Raw genomic sequence first — 17,819 nt, forward strand, 5'->3', positions numbered from 1 at the left:
TTGATTCCAACTGATGGTTAGTATATGCCTTGAAAAATAAGGAAAAAGACTCTTAATGATTCTTAAATGTTAACGGATTTTAATATCTTACTTGGGCCTCTTAGGGTCTCTCAACCTCAGCTAATATCCTGTAATATGAAATTCTCTAATATTGACAAAGCAAATAAGCAAATGTCCTGCACATTTTAAGTTGAGGGCTTAAGTAATTCTTTACTCTTTGCTTTCCATGTATTAGACACTTACATTGCTTTCCTTCTACTAGAAGTTTCACAGGGCAATCCGTCCCAGCACCTGTGACTTGCATTGTGGACCGAAGACCAGTGTGAAGGTCAAAGTCACAGGAGAACCTACCAGAAAGTATGGGAGAACAATGAATGGCATGTTAGTGAAATTTTTAAAAAATCACTATTTTACCTTCACTAGTCGCTGCCTCATCCACATAACAATATCTCTATGTCCCTTTGCCAAGTACACGCATAATTTTTGTTCTTTTAGGCTAAAAGGCCCACTTTTATAGGCTTTTTCCATTTTGCTCACTTATTTTGGAAAGTAAAAATACAAATGATTAAATGAAACCATACAGAAACTCATATTTACAGAAATAACAACTTTTATAAATGGTTCTTTTAATACAACCAACTATCCTTTGGGTATATAATAGTTACTTATTACAAACAGCATTACAATTGTCCACCAGAGAGAGAGAAAATACATTATTACAGCTCTAGCCAATAAACTGGGCTAGAGCAAACCCAAATATTAGGTGTACTCATTGGGATAAGATAAGTCAAGTTAAAATCCATTTAAAGCATAAAATTTCAAAACAAAAAGAAAATAAGTATAGGATGCTATGTCCACTTGATGGAATATACTGAAGTCATTTAAAATGTGCTTCATAAAAAGCATTTGGAGAAATAAAGGATATTTCCACAAAGCCATTTTGCTGTAGCTATGGTAAAACAACAAATTTCAAATAATTTATTTTTAGAAACCTCCAAGTCATGTGTAAAGCTGATACTAATGACCCTGTTTATCCTTAACCTGATTAAAAGAGGCTTGGGGTTTCCACTTCAATTATTTGACTCTTACAGGTACATAAATAACACTTATATCCAGAAAAAAAATATGTGTAGGGCTTCCCTGGCGGCACAGTGGTTGAGAGTCCGCCTGCCGATGCAGGGAACACGGGTTCGTGCCCCGGTCCGGGAAGATCCCACATGCCGCGGAGCGGCTGGGCCAGTGAGCCATGGCCACTGAGCCTGCGCATCCGGAGCCTGTGCTCCGCAATGGGAGAGGCCACACAGTGAGTGGCCCGCGTACCACAAAAAAAATTTTTTTTAATTAAAAAAAAATACAGAGTTGTCTGTTCTCTATAGTTTTTAAAGAAAGAGGAGAATAAAAGTGATTATTACACAGATCTATGTATTAACTGAAAGCAGAGTGATATAATCTTCATAACTTTATGAGATAAATCAGAGTATTTAAGATGTGGACCATTCAAAATACTTATAACAATGTAGAAGAACATTTAAAATGCTTGAGAATACCTCACACCATATAAAAAAGTAACTCAAAATGAATCAAAGACCAAAATGTGACAGCTAAGAGTATAAAATTCTTAGAAGAAAACATAGACATAAATCTTTATTACCGAGGCTCCTTGGTGCGGCTAATGGTGGACTCTGGGAGGGCTCACGCCAAGGAGTACTTCCCAGAACTTCTGCTACCAGTGTCCTCGTCCTCACGGTGAGGTACAGCCACCCCCACCTCTTCAGGAGGCCCTCCAACACTAGCAGATCACTGGTTCTCAAACTCTGTCTAGCGTGCATCAGAATCCCCAGGAGGACCTGTGAAAACACAGATGACTGGGCTCCAGCCCCAGTGTTCCTGATTCGGAGAGGACGAGGGGAAGATGGCGGAAGAGTAAGACGCGGAGATCACCTTCCTCCCCACAGATACACCAGAAATACATCTATATGAGGAACAACTCCTACAGAACACCTACTGAACGCTGGCAGAAGACCTCAGACCTCCCAAAAGGCAAGAAACTCCTCACGTTCCTGGGTAGGGCAAAAGAAAAAAGAATAAACAGAGAAAAAAGAATAGGGATGGGACCGGCACCAGTGGGAGGGAGCTGTGAAGGAGGAAAGGTTTCCTTCCGCACACTAGGAAGCCCCTTCACGGGCGGAGACTGCGGGTGGCGGAGGCGGGGAGCTTCGAGGCCGCGGAGGAGAGCCCAGCAACACGGGTGCGGAGGGCAAAGCGGAGAGATTCCCGCACAGAGGATCGGTGCCGACCGGTACTCACCAGCCCGAGAGGCTTGTCTGCTCACCCGCCGGGGCGGGCGGGGCTGCGAGCTGAGGCTCGGGTTTCGGTCGGAGCGCAGGGAGAGGACTGGGTAGGCGGCGTGAACACAGCCTGCAGGGGTTAGTGCACCACGGCTAGCCGGGAGGGAGTCCGGGGAAAAGTCTGGACCTGCCGAAGAGGCAGGAGACTTTTTCTTCCCTCTTTGTTTCCTGGTGCGCGAGGAGAGAGGATTAAGAGAGCTGCTTAAAGGAGCTCCAGAGACGGGCGCGAGCCGCGGCTAAAAGAGCGGATCCCAGAGACGGGCATGAGACGCTAAGGCTGTTGCTGCCGCCACCAAGAAGCCTGTGTGCGAGCACAGGTCACTATCCACACACCCCTTCCGGGGAGCCTGTGCAGGCCGCCACTGCCAGGGTCCCGCTATCCAGGGACAACTTCCCCGGGAGAACGCACGGCGCGCCTCACGCTGGTGCGTCACTTCGGCCTCAGCCGCCGCAGGCCCGCCCCGCACTCCGTGCCCCGCCCTCCCCCTGGCCTGAGTGAGCCGGAGCCCCCGAAGCAGCTGCTCCTTTAACCCCGTCCTGTCTGAGTGAAGAACAGACGCCCTCCGGCGACCTACACGCAGAAGTGGGGCCAAATCCAAAGCTGAGCCCTGGGAGCTGTGAGAACAAAGAAGAGAAAGGGAAATCTCTCCCAGCAGCCTCAGGAGCAGCGGTTTAAAGCTCCACAATCAACTTGATGTACCTGCATCTGTGGAATACATGAATAGACAACGAATCATCCCAAACTGAGGAGGTGGACCTTGAGAGCAATATTTATGATTTTTTCCCCTTTTCCTTTTTTTGTGAGTGTGTATGTGTATGCTTCTGTGTGAGATTTTGTCTGTATAGCTTTGCTTCCACCATTTGTCCTAGGGTTCTCTGTCCGTTTTTTTGGGTTTTTTTAAATTTTTTTTCTTAAAAATTACTTTTTATTTTAATAACTTTATTTTATTTTATCTTACTTTATTTTCTTTTACTTTATGTTCTTTCTTTCTTTTTTTCCTTACTTCCTTCCCTCCTTCCTTCCTTCCTCCCTCCCTCCCTCCCTCCTTTCTTTCTTTCTTTCTTTCTACTTCTACTAATTCTTTCTTTCTACTTTTTCTCCCTTTTATTCTGAGCCGTGTGGATGAAAGGCTCTTGGTGCTCCAGCAAGGAGTCAGTGCTGTGCCTCTGAGGTGGGAGAGCCAACTTCAGGACACTGGTCCACAAGAGACCTCCCAGCTCCACATAATATCAAATGGCGAAAATCTCCCAGAGATCTCCATCTCAACACCAGCACCCAGCTTCACTCAACGACCAGCAAGCTACAGTGCTGGACACCCTATGCCAAACAACTAGCAAGACAGGAACACAAACCCACCCATTAGCAGAGAGGCTGCCTAAAATCATAATAAGTCCACAGACACCCCAAAACACACCACCAGATGTGGACCTGCCCACCAGAAAGACAAGGCCCAGCCTCATCCACCAGAACACAGGCACTAGTCCCCTCCACCAGGAAGCCTACACAACCCACTGAACCAACCTTAGCCACTGGGGACAGACACCAAAAACAACGGGAACTACGGACCTGCAGCCTGCAAAAAGGAGACCCTAAACACAGTCAGATAAGCAAAATGAGAAGACAGAAAAACACACAGCAGTTGAAGGAGCAAGATAAAAACCCACCAGACCAAACAAATGAAGAGGAAATAGGCAGTGTACCTGAAAAAGAATTCAGAATAATGATAGTAAAGATATCCAAAATCTTGGAAATAGAATAGGCAAAATACAAGAAATATTTAACAAGGACCTAGAAGAACTAAAGGTGAAACAAGCAATGATGAACAACGCAATAAATGAAATGAAAAATACTCGAGATGGGATCAATAGCAGAATAACTGAGGCAGAAGAACGGATAAGTGACCTGGAAGATAAAATAGTGGAAGTAACTACTGAGGAGCAGAATAAAGAAAAAAGAATGAAAAGAACTGAGGACAGTCTCAGAGACCTCTGGGACAACATTAAATGCACCAACATTCGAATTATAGGGGTTCCAGAAGAAGAAGAGAAAAAGAAAGAGACTGAGAAAATATTTGAAGCGATTATAGTTGAAAACTTCCCTAATATGGGAAAGGAAATAGTTAATCAAGTCCAGGAAGCACAGGTAGTCCCATACAGGATAAATCCAAGGAGAAATACACCAAGACACATATTAATCAAACTTAAAAAATTAAATACAAAGAAAACATATTAAAAGCAGCAAGGGAAAAACAACAAATAACACACAAGGGAATCCCCATAAGGTTAACAGCTGATCTTTCAGCAGAAACTCTGCAAGCCAGAAGGGACTGGCAGGACATATTTAAAGTGATGAAGGAGAAAAACCTGCAACCAAGATTACTCTACCCAGCAAGGATCTCATTCAGATTTGATGGAGAAATTAAAACCTTTACAGACAAGCAAAAGCTGAGAGAGTTCAGCACCACCAAACCAGCCTTACAACAAATGCTAAAGGAACTTCTCTAGACAAGAAACACAAGAGCAGGAAAAGACCTACAATAACGAACCCAAAACAATTAAGAAAATGGGAATAGGAACATACATATCGATAATTACCTTAAATGTAACTGGACTAAATACTCCCACCAAAAGACACAGATTGGCTGAATGGATACAAAAACAAGACCCATATATATGCTGTCTACAAGAGACCCACTTCAGACCTAGAGACACATACAGACTGAAAGTAAGGAGATGGAAAAAGATATTCCATGCAAATGGAAATCAAAAGAAAGCTGGAGTAGCAATTCTCATATCAGACAAAACAGACTTTAAAATAAAGACTATTAGAAGAGACAAAGAAGGACACTACATAATGATCAAGGTATTGATCCAAGAAGAAGATATAAAAATTGTAAATATTTATGCACCCAACATAGGAGCACCTAAATACATAAGGCAAATACTAACAGCCATAAAAGGGGAAATCGACAGTAACACATTCATAGTAGGGGACTTTAAAACCCACTTTCACCCATGGACAGATCATCCAAAATGAAAATAAATAAGGAAACACAAGCTTTAAATGATACATTAAACAAGATGGACTTAATTGATATTTATAGGACATTCCATCCAAAAACAACAGAATACACATTTTTCTCAAGTGCTCATGGAACATTCTCCAGGATAGATCATATCTTGGGTCACAAATCAAGTCTTGGTAAATTTAAGAAAATTGAAATTGTATCAAGTATCTTTTCCAACCACAACACTATGAGACTAGATATCAATTACAGGAAAAGATCTGTAAAGAATACAAACACATGGAGGCTAAACAATACACTACTTAATAACGAAGTGATCACTGAAGAAATCAAAGAGGAAATCAAAAAATACCTAGAAACAAATGACAATGGAGACACGATGACCCAAAACCTATGGGATACAGCAAAAGCAGTTCTAAGAGGGAAGTTTATAGCAATACAATCCTACCTTAAGAAACAGGAAACATCTCAAATAAACAACCTAACCTTGCACCTAAAGCAATTAGAGAAAGAAGAACAAAAAACCCCCAAAGTTAGCAGAAGGAAAGAAATCATAAAAATCAGATCAGAAATAAATGAAAAAGAAATGAAGGAAACGATAGCAAAGATCAATAAAACTAAAAGGTTGTTCTTTGAGAAGATAAACAAAATTGATAAACCATTAGCCAGACTCATCAAGAAAAAAAGGGAGAAGACTCAAATCAAGAGAATTAGAAATGAAAAAGGAGAAGTAAAAAGTGACACTGGAGAAATACAAAAGGTTATGAGAGATTACTACAAGCAACTCTATGCCAATAAAATGGACAACCTGGGAGAAATGGACAAATTCTTAGAAATGCACAACCTGCCAAGACTGAATCAGGAAGAAATAGAAAATATGAACAGACCAATCACAAGCACTGAAATTGAAACTGTGATTAAAAATCTTCCAACAAACAAAAGCCCAGGACCAGATGGCTTCACAGGCGAATTCTATCAAACATTTAGAGAAGAGCTAACACCTATCCTTCTCAAACTCTTCCAAAATATAGCAGAGGGAGGAACACTCCCACACTCATTCTACGAGGCCACCATCACCTTGTTACCAAAACCAGACAAGGATGTCACAAAGAAAGAAAACTACAGGCCAATATCACTGATGAACATAGATGCAAAAATCCTCAACAAAATACTAGCAAACAGAATCCAACAGCACATTAAAAGGATCATACACCATGATCAAGTGGGGTTTATTCCAGGAATGCAAGGATTCTTCAATATACGCAAATCAATCAACGTGATACACCATATTAACAAACTGAAGGACAAAAACCACATGATCATCTCAATAGATGCAGAGAAAGCTTTCGACAAAATTCAACACCCATTTATGATAAAAACCCTGCAGAAAGTAGGCATAGAGGGAACTTTCCTCAACATAATAAAGGCCATATATGACAAACCCACAGCCAACATCGTCCACAATGGTGAAAAACTGAAAGCATTTCCACTAAGATCAGGAACAAGACAAGGTTGCCCACACTCACCACTCTTATTCAACATAGTTTTGGAAGTTTTAACCACAGCAATCAGAGAAGAAAAGGAAATAAAAGGAATCCAAATTGGAAAAGAAGTAAAGCTGTCACTGTTTGCAGATGACATGATATTATACATAGAGAATCCTAAAGATGCTACCAGAAAACTACTAGAGCTAATCAATGAATTTGGTAAAGTGGCAGGATACAAAATTAATGCACAGAAATCTCTGGCATTCCTATACACTAATGATGAAAAATCTGAAAGTGAAATCAAGAAAACACTCCCATTTACCATTGCAACAAAAAGAATAAAATATCTAGGAATAAACCTACCTAAGGAGACAAAAGACCTGTATTCAGAAAATTATAAGACACTGATGAAAGAAATTAAAGATGATACAAATTGATGGAGAGATATACCATGTTCTTGGATTGGAAAAATCAACATTGTGAAAATGACTCTACTACCCAAAGCAATCTACAGATTCAATGCAATCGCAATCAAACTACCAATGGCATTTTTCACAGAACTAGAACAAAAAATTTCACAATTTGTATGGAAACACAAAAGACCCCGAAGAGCCAAAGCAATCTTGAGAACGAAAAATGGAGCTGGAGGTATCAGGCTCCCTGACTTCAGACTATACTACAAAGCTACAGTAATCAAGACAGTATGGTACTGGCACAAAAACAGAAAGATAGATCAATGGAACAGGATAGAAAGCCCAGAGATAAACCCACGCACATATGGTCACCTTATCTTTGACAAAGGAGGCAGGAATGTACAGTGGAGAAAGGACAGCCTCTTCAATAAGTGGTGCTGGGAAAACTGGACAGGTACATGTAAAAGTATGAGATTAGATCACTCCCTAACACCATACACAAAAATAAGCTCAAAATGGATTAAAGACCTAAATGTAAGGCCAGAAACTATCAAACTCTTAGAGGAAAACAGGCAGAACACTCTATGACATACATCACAGCAAGATCCTTTTTGACCCACTTCCTAGAGAAATGGAAATAAAAACAAGAATAAACAAATGGGACCTAATGAAACTTCAAAGCTGTTGCACAGCAAAGGAAACCATAAACAAGACCAAAAGACAACCCTCAGAATGGGAGAAAATATTTGCAAACGAATCAATGGACAAAGGATTAATCTCCAAAATTTATAAGCAGCTCATGCAGCTCAGTAACAAAAAAACAAAAAACCCAATCCAAAAATGGGCAGAAGACCTAAATAGACATTTCTCCAAAGAAGATATACAGACTGCCAACAAACACATGAAAGAATGCTAAACATCATTAATCATTAGAGAAATGCAAATCAAAACTACAATGAGATATCATCTCACACCAGTCAGAATGGCCATCATCAAAAAATCTAGAAACAATAAATGCTGGAGAGGGTGTGGAGAAAAGAGAACACTCTTGCACTGCTGGTGGGAATGTGAATTGGTACAGCTACTATGGAGAACAGTATGGAGGTTCCTTAAAAAACTACAAATAGAACTACCATGTGACCCAGCAATCCCACTACTGGGCATATACCCTGAGAAAACCATAATTCAAAAAGAGTCATGTACCAAAATGTTCATTGCAGCTCTATTTACGATAGCCCAGAGATGGAAGCAACCTAAGTGCCCATCATCGGATGAATGGATAAAGAAGATGTGGCACATATATACAATGGAGTATTACTCAGCCATAAAAAGAAACGAAATTGAGCTATTTGTAATGAGGTGGATAGACCTAGAGTCTGTCATATAGAGTGAAGTAAGTCAGAAAGAGAAAGACAAATACCATATGCTAACACATATATATGGAATTTAAGGGAAAAAAAATGTCATGAAGAACCTAGGGGTAAGACAGGAATAAAGACACAGACCTACTAGAGAATGGACTTGAGGATATGGGAGGGGGAAGGGTAAGCTGTGACAAAGCGAGAGAGAGGCATGAACATATATACACTACCAAACGTAAGGTAGATAGCTAGTGGGAAGCAGCCGCATAGCACAGGGAGATCAGCTCGGGGCTTTGTGACCGCCTGGAGGGGTGGGATAGGGAGGGTGGGAGGGAGGGAGACGCAAGCGGGAAGAGATATGGGAACATATGTATATGTATAACTGATTCACTTTGTTATAAAGCAGAAACTAACACACCATTGTAAAGCAATTATACCCTAATAAAGATGTTTAAAAAGAAAGAGAAAAACTAAACAATTCTCAGAGCTCAAAGAGGGTTGAAGTCTGGGACTTTTGGAAATCTCGGAAAGCTCTTGCCTTAGTAGTAAGAATATTCTAGCTCTAGAGAATAGGCAACTCTAAAATCAGAGAAAGATTAAATCCTGAGCAAGAAACGTTAACTGCTTGATAGAATAAAGTCCAAAACCCTTTTAAGGAAGAAACAAAATCTAGAAGCTCAACAATGTAAAATTCAAAATATCGAGTACCCCCCACCAAAATTTTAGCTATATGAAGAAACAGGAAAATGTGACCCATAACCAGAAGAAAAATTAGTCAATAAAAACATTCCTAGAACTGGCCAACATGATGAAATTAATAAAGAGGTTTAAAAACCTATTATAAATATGTTAAAGAATTTAAAAGAAACATAGACATGGATGATATCAAAAGAATGAAATGAAACATCCAGAGGTGAAAAATACGGTATCTGACATGAAAAGGTTGCCAGCAAAAATTTAACAGCAAATTAGTTACAACAGAATAAAAAGTGGGTGATCCAGAAGACATACCAACAGAAATATTTCAAAATGAAACATGAAAAGAAAAAAGACTGAACAAAAAAATGAACAGAGCCTCTGTGACCTATAGGATGAGAGCAAGTGGCCCAATACATGTGCAATGGAATTTCGGGAGAAGTGTGTGTGTTGAGGAAGGAGCAGAAAAATATGTGGATAAATAATGGCCAAAATTTTGTCAAGTTCAGTGAAAACTATAAACTCATATATTTGGGAATTATAAAGAGTCCCAGACATTATAAATGCACAAGAAATCTCACCAAGGCACATCATAATCAAATAGCTGAAATCCAGGAATAAAGAGAAAAATTTCAATGCAGCTAAAAAGACACACTATTTCTGTCCTCTAACATAAAAGGTGTCTGAATAAAGGAGTAAAGATAAGATTGACCATGGATTTCTTGGCAGAACTTTGTAAGCCAGAAAACAATGGAACAACATCTTTAAAGTGTTGAAAAGAAAACAGCAACCAAAAGTCTTCCCTCCTAGCATTCTACATCCAGTGAAAATATTCTTTAAAAAAATGAAGGCAAAATAAAAATGTTTTTTAAAAATCAAGACCTGGAAGGATCTGTCACTAATAGATTTGCACTACCAGAAATGTTTTTTTCCTTCCAACATCCTGTATATTTTGTTTATTGTCTGTCTTCCTCATGAGAATATCAGGGCAGGGATTTACAAGAAATGTTTTAAGGTAGTTCTTTAAGTGGAAGGAAAACAACACCACATGGAAACTTATTTACAAAAGGAATGAAGAGTGCTGTAAGTAATAAATATGTGGGTAAAAGTAAAAAAAAAATACCTGACCTGATATTGTTCTATACCTTGGTTGTGGTGAAGGTTACATGAAAGTAAAAGTTTGGTAAAACTCATCAGCTTCGTGCTTTGTGACCACCTAGAGGGGTGGGATAGGGAGGGTGTGAGGGAGACGCAAGAGGGAGGAGATATGGGGATGTATGTATATGTATAGCTGATTCACTTTGTTATATAGCAGAAACTAACACAACATTGTAAAGCAATTGGACTCCAATAAAGATGTTAAAAAAAAAAAAGAATGTAAATGCTTTTTAAGTGTTCCAGTGTCTTTATTCCTTGGATATGTGATAATCATTTAAAGTTATGTCTCTGGGCTTCTACTTTCTACTGGCTTTCAAATAGGTGATCACAAAATTCTATCTAGTAGTTACAGTTGCAGCATCTTTACTTACCGTCTATGCTCAAACAACCCAGCCATGTAGGCATTCTCAGCCTTAGGATCTGTTACTACTTTGGGCTCCTAACTTCTAAAAATTATACTGTTTTATCCCAGTCTCTACAAAAAGAAAATGTATTATGTTATGAATTGATTTGTTCTGTGGAAATATAACTTCAAAAATACTATGAAATACTATTAATACTATGAAAAATGTATATATACTTAGGGTCAGGGACTCCAGAATTGGGTATTTTGCATTTTCACCCTTTATTTATCTTATTATTTTTCCTAAAAGATTTGATCCCAGACTTGAAAATGGAAACAAAACATTTAGGGGAGAGAAAGAAGTAGTATTGTTGAGTTTCTGTTATGTAATATTCTGGGCTACTCTTCATTGCGGTGCACATGTTTCTCATTGTGGTGGCTTCTCTTGTTGTGGAGCAGGGGAGCTAGGTGCACAGGCTTCAGTAGTTGTGGCTTGGGCTCAATAGTTGCGGTTTGCAGGCTCTAGGGTACAGGCTCAGTAGTTGCGGCGCATGGGCTTAGTTGCTCCGCGGCATGTGGGATCTTCCCAGACCAGGGCTCAAACCCGTGTCCCTTGCATTGCCAGGCAGATTCTTAACCACTGCGCCACCAGGAAAGTCTCCTAACATTTTTTTTTTGAGTGAACTTATATCTCAAACACCAAAGAACAAATGAGAGTGTAAAAAAAAAGCACTGACTTTACCAACTCCCACTACAGTTTTCTGTCTTTAAACACTTCTTTAAAGTTCACTATAAATTGCTTGACAATGGCATTCACAGCTGTGGTAAGGGGATGGGAAGTGTATTTCTGTTGCCAAGTTTCCTGAGTGGTGCCTGTAGCAGTCCTTTCTAACTCTGTGGTTACACCCAACGCAGCATAGATAGTCCCCAGGAACTGCAAATTCTTTCCTTTCTGCAAATTTACAGTGGCAGCCAAGGAAAACAGAAATCACTGTGACTTGATGGGAAGGAGACAATTGCCAACTGTAAGATGGCAGTGGAAAGACATACTGTTTCAAAAGAAATAGATCTAACTTGTCAGGAAGGCATGCATCTGTATGAAAATTCATGAAGCAAGGTGTAGAAATATGGTGGAGATCATTTGGCCATTGATGATAAAGAAGAGAGAAACAGAACTGATATCGTCGTGGAAGTAAACTTCACACTAAACGGCCCGAGACTGGAGATGCATGGTGTTTTCTGAAGGCAGCCAATACCACTGACAAAGCAACAGAATCCAAAAGCGATGGGGAAAGGGCTGGGGCTTTATCTAGACAGCCATGAAAGTTTTATTCTGCTAAAAACATGTATCGGATCAATTATTGCCTTGCTTTCCTAGTAGTTATATGTCTCAGATGGTTGAGGAAGCAATAAGGAGACCTATAACTCAATCTCATTATGAATTTCAGGGAAGGACTAGATGGTGATGTGTCAGTGCCAGGAAACTTGTGAAACCATCACCCTGATAACTTGCAGATTTGTAAGAGTGAGGGGTGGGAATTTTGGAAAGAGTCAGAAACACACCCTGGCCTTCAGGAAAATAGATCTCAAAGAAACCAGATAGAAATAGTTAACATTTTTTAAAAGGAACGTAGCTCAAGAGGGAAGGGCAGTTCTAAAAAGGGGTTGGGGGTGGGGGAGAAAGTTTAACTATCCAGTTATTACTTCCAATATATAAAAGAGTTTTCAAAAACTTTTGGGCTTTAAAGAAATAAAAAGTATTCATTTGTTGGATAGTGAATTCCCCAATCACTGGAAATGGTAAACAAATTCTACCCAATTGCCTCTGAATAATGGAACCAAGGGGATTACTATATTACATACGAGTCTGGACTAGATCGGGTTCTTTAAACTTTTTTTTTTATGTGTACCTTGATTTCTTTGGCAGTTTGGAGAAGCCAGTGGATCTGTTCTCCTAATAATGATTTTAAATGCAGAGGATTGCAAAAGAAACCAATGATATTGAGAGACAGTTATCAACATTTAAAAAGCAAATTTGTGATATAGTAAATTAATAAATGTGTGTCTTCCTTAATGCATTAAATAATAAGATCTAGCAGCAGGTCTAATGACTATTGTAATTTTGAACGGCAGTGAGTGTAAATGATATTTCAAGACACCTGCAACAAATTTGATGTGTCACGTGAAAATATACCAGCCACAGGTACTATTGAGGTTTGTTACCTAAATTCATAATTTAAGGAAATGCTACAGTACAGTTAGACATTTGTGTAAATAAAGATGTAATTTTTCTCCCATCCAAATTCATACATCCCTTGAATTCTATTCAGGGAATGGCTGAATCCTATCTAAGGTGCATGAGATCCTATGGAAGTGATGGCATATAAAATTTCACCAGATCTCTGTTTCCTAGAGATTAAAGCCCAAACTTTTTAGAACTGCATAAAAAGCCTTCAGCGTGGCATTGGAGGGATAGGACCCAGAGCCAATTTGCCTGGATTCAACTCTCTACTCGGCCACTTACCAGCTTTGTGATCTAGGGCAAATGACTTAAAATCTCAGTGCTTCAATTTCCACATCTGCAAAATGGGTAATAATAGTATATAGAGCATTGTCTGAAACTTCAAAGAAATCATTCTTGTATATAATAATTATTTATTACTAATACCCAGCTAATTTCATTTCTTACTTTACTTACCCTCTGTCTCCAAACTGTGCTCAGACATGCTAAGCTAATTGCCATTTCACGAGAATATCAGTATTGTTTCACCCCTGTGTGCCCTTACTCAGAGCACTTCTTCTGCCTGAAGAATCTGTCCTAAATATCTTGCAGCCCTCCCCGTTCTTTTTTTCTACTTTTCTCCTTCAGACTCCACCAAGCCAGCATGGCAATACTGCTGGCAATAGAAAAAAAAAGCCATTTTATCTCATCCAGAGCAGATTTACCAATTCCTACTTTTAGCCCTATAACACTTCTTCCAACCACCAAATTCCAATATGTATTGACTCTGGCATTGTTAGGCATAATACACTTGTGTATGTATATCATAGCAAATGGTGCCCTTATGTCCTTTTGTGACTTTTTCATCCCAACAAATGTAAGTTTCTTAAGGATAAGTCCCATGATTTGATATTGAAGCCCATGGGATAAGCCTAAAGCCAGGTGTACTTCTGATGAATAAATGGATGGATGGATGAATAGATGAATGCATGGTATAGATGTAATCCAGGATTTTCAAATATTCGTATGAAGACAGAAGTCGAATAGCTATGCTAACGGAAAACAAAAAAAAAATGATTTAATCTCTCCAGTGATTTGCTTGTAACTGTAATCCTTGCCCTTCCTTCCTTAGGAATTGCCATGCAGATATATGTCTTCTTGACACTTCAGAACAATTTCTAACTTACTGGGTTTCTGTAGAAATCCAATGATATAACGCGTTATGAAATGTAACTATGCATATGTAAATAATTAAACTGTGAATTTAATATGTTCTCTCAAAGTATTTCCCCTCCCACTACCTTTCCTGGCACTGTCTTTCCCCCAACACTGCCCATCTGGTCAGAGTGTCACAGCCCTTCTCTGGATCAGTAAACATCCACACATCACTGGCTTCCTGAGGTCACTGAGCATTGGTTACTCAGAAAAGAATGGATGGGGGTGACTAGGTATCACTTTTATCCTTTTCCCTGACACAGAGGTGAGTTCCGAGTCTAGCCTTGAAGTCAGGCCCCTTGGGTTCTAAAGTTGAATTAAATTCAAACCCTGAACAAGTTACTCCATCCTTTAAGCCTTGATTTTCTGACTATTTCCACTTCTTCACCTCCTATTTCTCTCTAATCAAACTTTAGTCTCTTCGGCCTCCATGTCATTCCGTGGTCATTCTCTGCTATTACCTTATTCAACATTTCAGCATCAACAGACACAAGAAATCACGTTTTCCTCCTTGAAACAGTTTCTCCTCTTGGCTTCCTGTGACTCCACTCCCTCCTAATACCCTACCTGCCTTCCTGGCCATTCCCTTTTAATTTCCTCTGCTGGATCTTTTCTCTCTACCTAACCTTTAAATCTTAGAGTGACTCACAACTCAGGCCTGAATTCTCTTTTCTTCTTTTTCTGTGTCTAAGAATATCTCATTCAGTCCCAAGACTTCAAATACCACCTGTAAATTAAAATGCTAATAACTCCCAAGTTTATATGTCCAACCCTGACTACTCCCCTGAGTGTTAGACTCGTAGCCAACTTGGCATCTTTATTGGATGTCTAAAAGGCATGCCAAGAAAAACTCTGGATTTCCCTCAACTCAATCCTAATTAAGAAAGAAACACACACTAAAAAACCCCACTCTTCCCCCTACTCATCCTCATCTCAATCATGACACAACCTAACTGCTAAGCTAAAAACTATGAATCATCTTTCACTTCTCTTCCCATCACCCCGACCCACATTCATCCTACTACCTAATAGTTCTACTCTCAAAACTTCTCTTTTATCTGTCCTGAAGACTGAATCACTTTCACTTATACCACTAGCATCTGAGCCACTTACCATCTTTCTTCGGGACTATTCAACATGTCTGTTTACAATCTTGGACCCCTGCGATCCATTCTCTATGGTGATCTTTTAAAATCATAAATCAGACCATGCCACTCTTTTATTCTGACTCTCAGAATATAAGCCAAACCCTTTCCCATTGCCCACACGGCTTTATAGGTGCTGGCTCCCAGCTATGCTCTCAACCACTAATCTAATACTATCGCCTTTGTTCACTGTGGTCCAGAAGCATTAGTGTTCTACCTGTTTCTCTTAGATTATTTGTATTTCCAAGCCTTTATTAGCACTGTTTCCTTTTTCTAGAATGTTCTCCTCCCAGATATTTATATGTCTAACTCTTCTATCATTTAAGTCTGAACTTAAAAATCATTACCTCAAAGAAGTCTTCTCTCACCACTCTATTTAATGTCCATCTTTATTGCACAATCCTATTTTATTTCCCTTATGCCACTTATTACTATCTGAAATGATCTTATTTGTCTCCTTGTTTGTTATCTGTGTCCTTGTCTAGACTTTAATGTCAATCAGACCCATGTCTTGTTAAACACTAGAACACTACCTCACATATAGTAGACACTCAGGGCATAGTGTTTGAATAACTAATTGATTGAATGAATGAATGGCTGAATTTTGTTACAGTGTAGGAGTTGTTATGAGGACTAACTGAGATGGTACGTGTAAATTGCTTAGCAGGCTGTCTACCACATTGTAAGCACTCAATAACAAAGCAAAAAAGTTAGCTTTTATTTTTTTAAGTTTTATTTTTATAACTAGATTTTTTGTGGGGTGGGGGAGAATGTAGAAACCTAAAGGTATAAGTTTGAAAATAAGTAACTTTTGGAGTAAGGTAAAAGACCATGTTGGAAAGGGATGGAAGAAGAAGAAAAACAGTGAGACAAGATAGGGAGTTCCCAAGGCACTGGTCCAGGAGATTAATTCTAGGGTAAAAAGACATTGGAAGCAGGTACACAGGGACATCTTAAGGGAGCTGAGTTACTGAAGACAAATCTGACAACTTTTTAACTTTCCTAATAATCGGTTCTTCATTTCCCATCACTTTTTAAACAAACGCAAAATAATTATAATCCAGTTCTCCAACTATGGCTTCAGAAAAGACATTGCTTAGCTCACAGAGAGCTCTCTTTGGTGGAGAGAAAGGGATGGGGGAGGATGGAGACCCACAGAAAGGAGAACATCTATCTTTGATGCCATCAAACCCAATGTTTCACTCTCTGGGAGTGTGCTTTAAAATGTTCTTTCTACAGACTTGTGGTTGCCAAGGGGGAGGGGGTTGGGGGAGGGAAGGAGTGGGAGTTTGGGGTTAGCAGATGTAAGCTATTGTATACAGAATGGATAAACAACAAGGTCCTACTGTATAGCACAGGGATCTATATTCAATATCCTATGATAAACCATAATGGAAAAGAATATAAAAAAGGAGGTATCTATATATGTATAACTGAATCACTTTACTGTGCAGCAGAAATTAACACAACATTGTAAATCAACTATACTTCAGTAAAACAATAAAAAAAATTTAAATTTTTTTCTAGTGTGGCTTGCACCTGTCCTGGCCACTATGCGACTAAGCATACAGTGGTGGACACTGTGACCTTTCCCTACACTTTCCTGACCATATTTGAAAATAGCATGGAGCAGTGTCCAAGCTGGTGGCCACCACTCATGGGAGTCCCATTCAAGCAGAAACATGTGGGAGGTGTGAGAAGGGGATATGTTTTTCTTATTAATTGCCATGAATCAGGCCACCGGGAGTCATGAATGGGAGAGTTGGGGTTAGTACAGTATGAAGGAAAACAAAGTTTATTCAGGCATCCATTGTGCCTATATTTGACACAAATAATTAACATGCATTTTGCAATCAATCTATGAAAACTCAAGACGTATTAAAGTCCCAGTAACAATATAACTAAAACTGTTGAGAATTAGATCTCTCCCACTGAAATCTGTCACATATGCATTCTGCCCACACAGAGAACTGCACTCAAGACTGGATTCGACCGTGTGCAGCTTCAGCTGGCTTTATGTTAAAATGCTGGGAGGTTCAAGTGAGATGCTATCTGAACCTTATAAGTCTGAAAATATCGCAGCAACACAATGTTCAAAAAAGTTACCTTATGCTAATGCTATAAATTCAAGGAAATGTTGCTACAGAGCTAAACCAAGTGGGTTGGAAAAGGAAAACAGTGTAGAGAAAAGTTTAATCTTTTGACTCAAGACATATGAGAGTTCAGAATCCCGCTCTGCTGAGTGGCTTTGGAAAAGGTATCGAATTAGCACAGTGCCTGGTACCTAGTAGGGATGCTGTAAATGTCTGCTGATTGAAAGAACTGCTTTGAACTTCAGTGAACCTATCTATAAAATGGGGATAAAAACATCTACCCTACAGGATTTTCCTGAACATTAAAGGTAGT

General features: G+C 39.4%; 1 protein-coding gene across 2 annotated transcripts in view; it reads right to left on the bottom strand.

Moving 5' to 3' along the window:
• Window positions 1-223: 223 nt before the first annotated feature.
• BCAT1 (branched chain amino acid transaminase 1) overlaps window positions 224-17,819 on the bottom strand; it is a 222,423-nt gene continuing 204,827 nt past the window's right edge. For both annotated transcript variants that reach the window (XM_033430242.2, XM_033430236.2), the window contains exons 11-12: window positions 1,652-1,847; window positions 224-347 (exon numbers count right to left, since the gene is read on the bottom strand). In XM_033430242.2, the coding sequence (XP_033286133.1) occupies window positions 268-347; window positions 1,652-1,847 (276 nt within the window). In that variant the 3' untranslated portion in view covers window positions 224-267. The remainder of the gene's footprint in view (window positions 348-1,651; window positions 1,848-17,819) is intronic.

The sequence above is a fragment of the Orcinus orca genome, chromosome 11, assembly GCF_937001465.1.
Source record: "Orcinus orca chromosome 11, mOrcOrc1.1, whole genome shotgun sequence".
Classification (NCBI taxonomy): Eukaryota; Metazoa; Chordata; class Mammalia; order Artiodactyla; family Delphinidae; genus Orcinus; species Orcinus orca.